This window comes from Bison bison, unplaced genomic scaffold (assembly GCF_000754665.1).
Source record: "Bison bison bison isolate TAMUID 2011002044 unplaced genomic scaffold, Bison_UMD1.0 scf7180017850463, whole genome shotgun sequence".
NCBI classification, from domain to species: Eukaryota; Metazoa; Chordata; class Mammalia; order Artiodactyla; family Bovidae; genus Bison; species Bison bison.
Window position 1 is genome coordinate 86,658 of NW_011481036.1, and position 1,364 is coordinate 88,021.

Genomic DNA, 1,364 nt, shown 5'->3' on the forward strand with positions numbered 1-1,364 from the left:
ACCCCCCACGCCGCTGCACGGCCTGCCGCCGCCACCCGGCCTGCACGCGCACCACCACCACGCCCTGCACGGCTCGCCGCAGCCCGCCTGGATGTCAGACGCCGGCGGGGTGGGGGCACGCTGGCCCGCAGGCCGCCCTTCCAGCGCCAGGGCACGCTGGAGCAGCTGCAGTTCATCCCCGGCCATCACCTGCCCCAACACCTCCGCACGGCCAGCAAGAACGAGGTGACTGTCTGAGCGTCCAAGGCTGGGCCGGGGGCTGGGGCGCTGCGGCCTGGGGCCCCCATCCCAGCCTGCACCCCCTGCCACACCCGGCTGGGGGGCCTGTAATCCAGACCTGCGGGGGCCAGGAGGGCTACCTCCAAGGACACGGTTTTGGACGAAATCCTCACGAGAGAAAAAGTTTCCTTCTGCAATGTCATGGCAGATAAGATCCTCCTCCTGTCACAGTCTGAGGCAGGGCCTCCTTCCCATGACGTCATCACAGAGGAAGAGGCCTGTATGTGAGGTCATCAGTAGTAAAAAACGTCTGTGTTCATCACAGGGACAAACCCTGCTTCCCATGAGGTCATCGCAGAGGAACAGGCCCACTACAGACATCGCTAGAGGCCGTGTCTGTGCTCCACGGTGTCATCACAAAGACCTCCCTCCAGTGACGTCATAAGAGGACCAATGCCTTGTCCCATGACATCGCCCCGAGAGACAAGGAGCCCTCCTGTGACGTCACTGCACAGATAAGTCTCACCCTCTGATGTTGTCTCTGGCACCAAAAGGCCTCTGTGGACCTCATCGTCACCAGGAAAATATTTTCTTCCAAAGAAGATGCCTCTGTCTATGAAGCCGTGCCTGCAGACAAAGCCATCTTCCCAGGACGCGCCACAGGGAAAAGCACCTCACGTCCTTACCAGACACAGGCCTCCTTTCTAGGACATCGCCACGGGGGTTCTGCTTCCTTCCTGTGATGCCATCACCAGAGGAGCTGGCTCGCCCTGTGATGTCATCCCCGCAGACGGGCAGCCCATTAGGGGCCTCTCCAGGGTGAGGCCCCTCTGCACCGCAGCACCAGACTCTGCCTGCACGGAGATTACGTCCCCGTGAGACACATCCACTGCGATTGCCCAGCATCCACAAGGCGGGCTGCCCAGAGCCCACGACTAAGCTGGGGGCCACCAAGGAAGGGACCAGTCCTGAGATGGCATCTCAGGTGTCATTGCTGGGGCGGCTGCCCTGTGGGGAAGATTTGGCCAGAGGTGACAGCCTGCCCCTGGGGCCCTGGAGCTGTGACGACACCACTGGAGACACTGCCTGCTCTGGAAGGCCATTCCTTGTGATGGTGTCACCAGAGTTTCTGCCTTGTCCCACCA

The 1,364-nt window shown here is 61.7% G+C and overlaps 1 protein-coding gene across 1 annotated transcript in view; it reads left to right on the forward strand.

The window, feature by feature from the left end:
- SHISA7 (shisa family member 7) overlaps positions 1–1,358 on the forward strand; it is a 14,919-nt gene extending 13,561 nt beyond the window's left edge. The window contains 2 exon segments of the mRNA XM_010848686.1: positions 2–104; positions 107–1,358. Of these exon segments, the coding sequence (XP_010846988.1) occupies positions 2–104; positions 107–237 (234 nt within the window). The 3' untranslated portion in view covers positions 238–1,358.
- Positions 1,359–1,364: the final 6 nt, after the last annotated feature.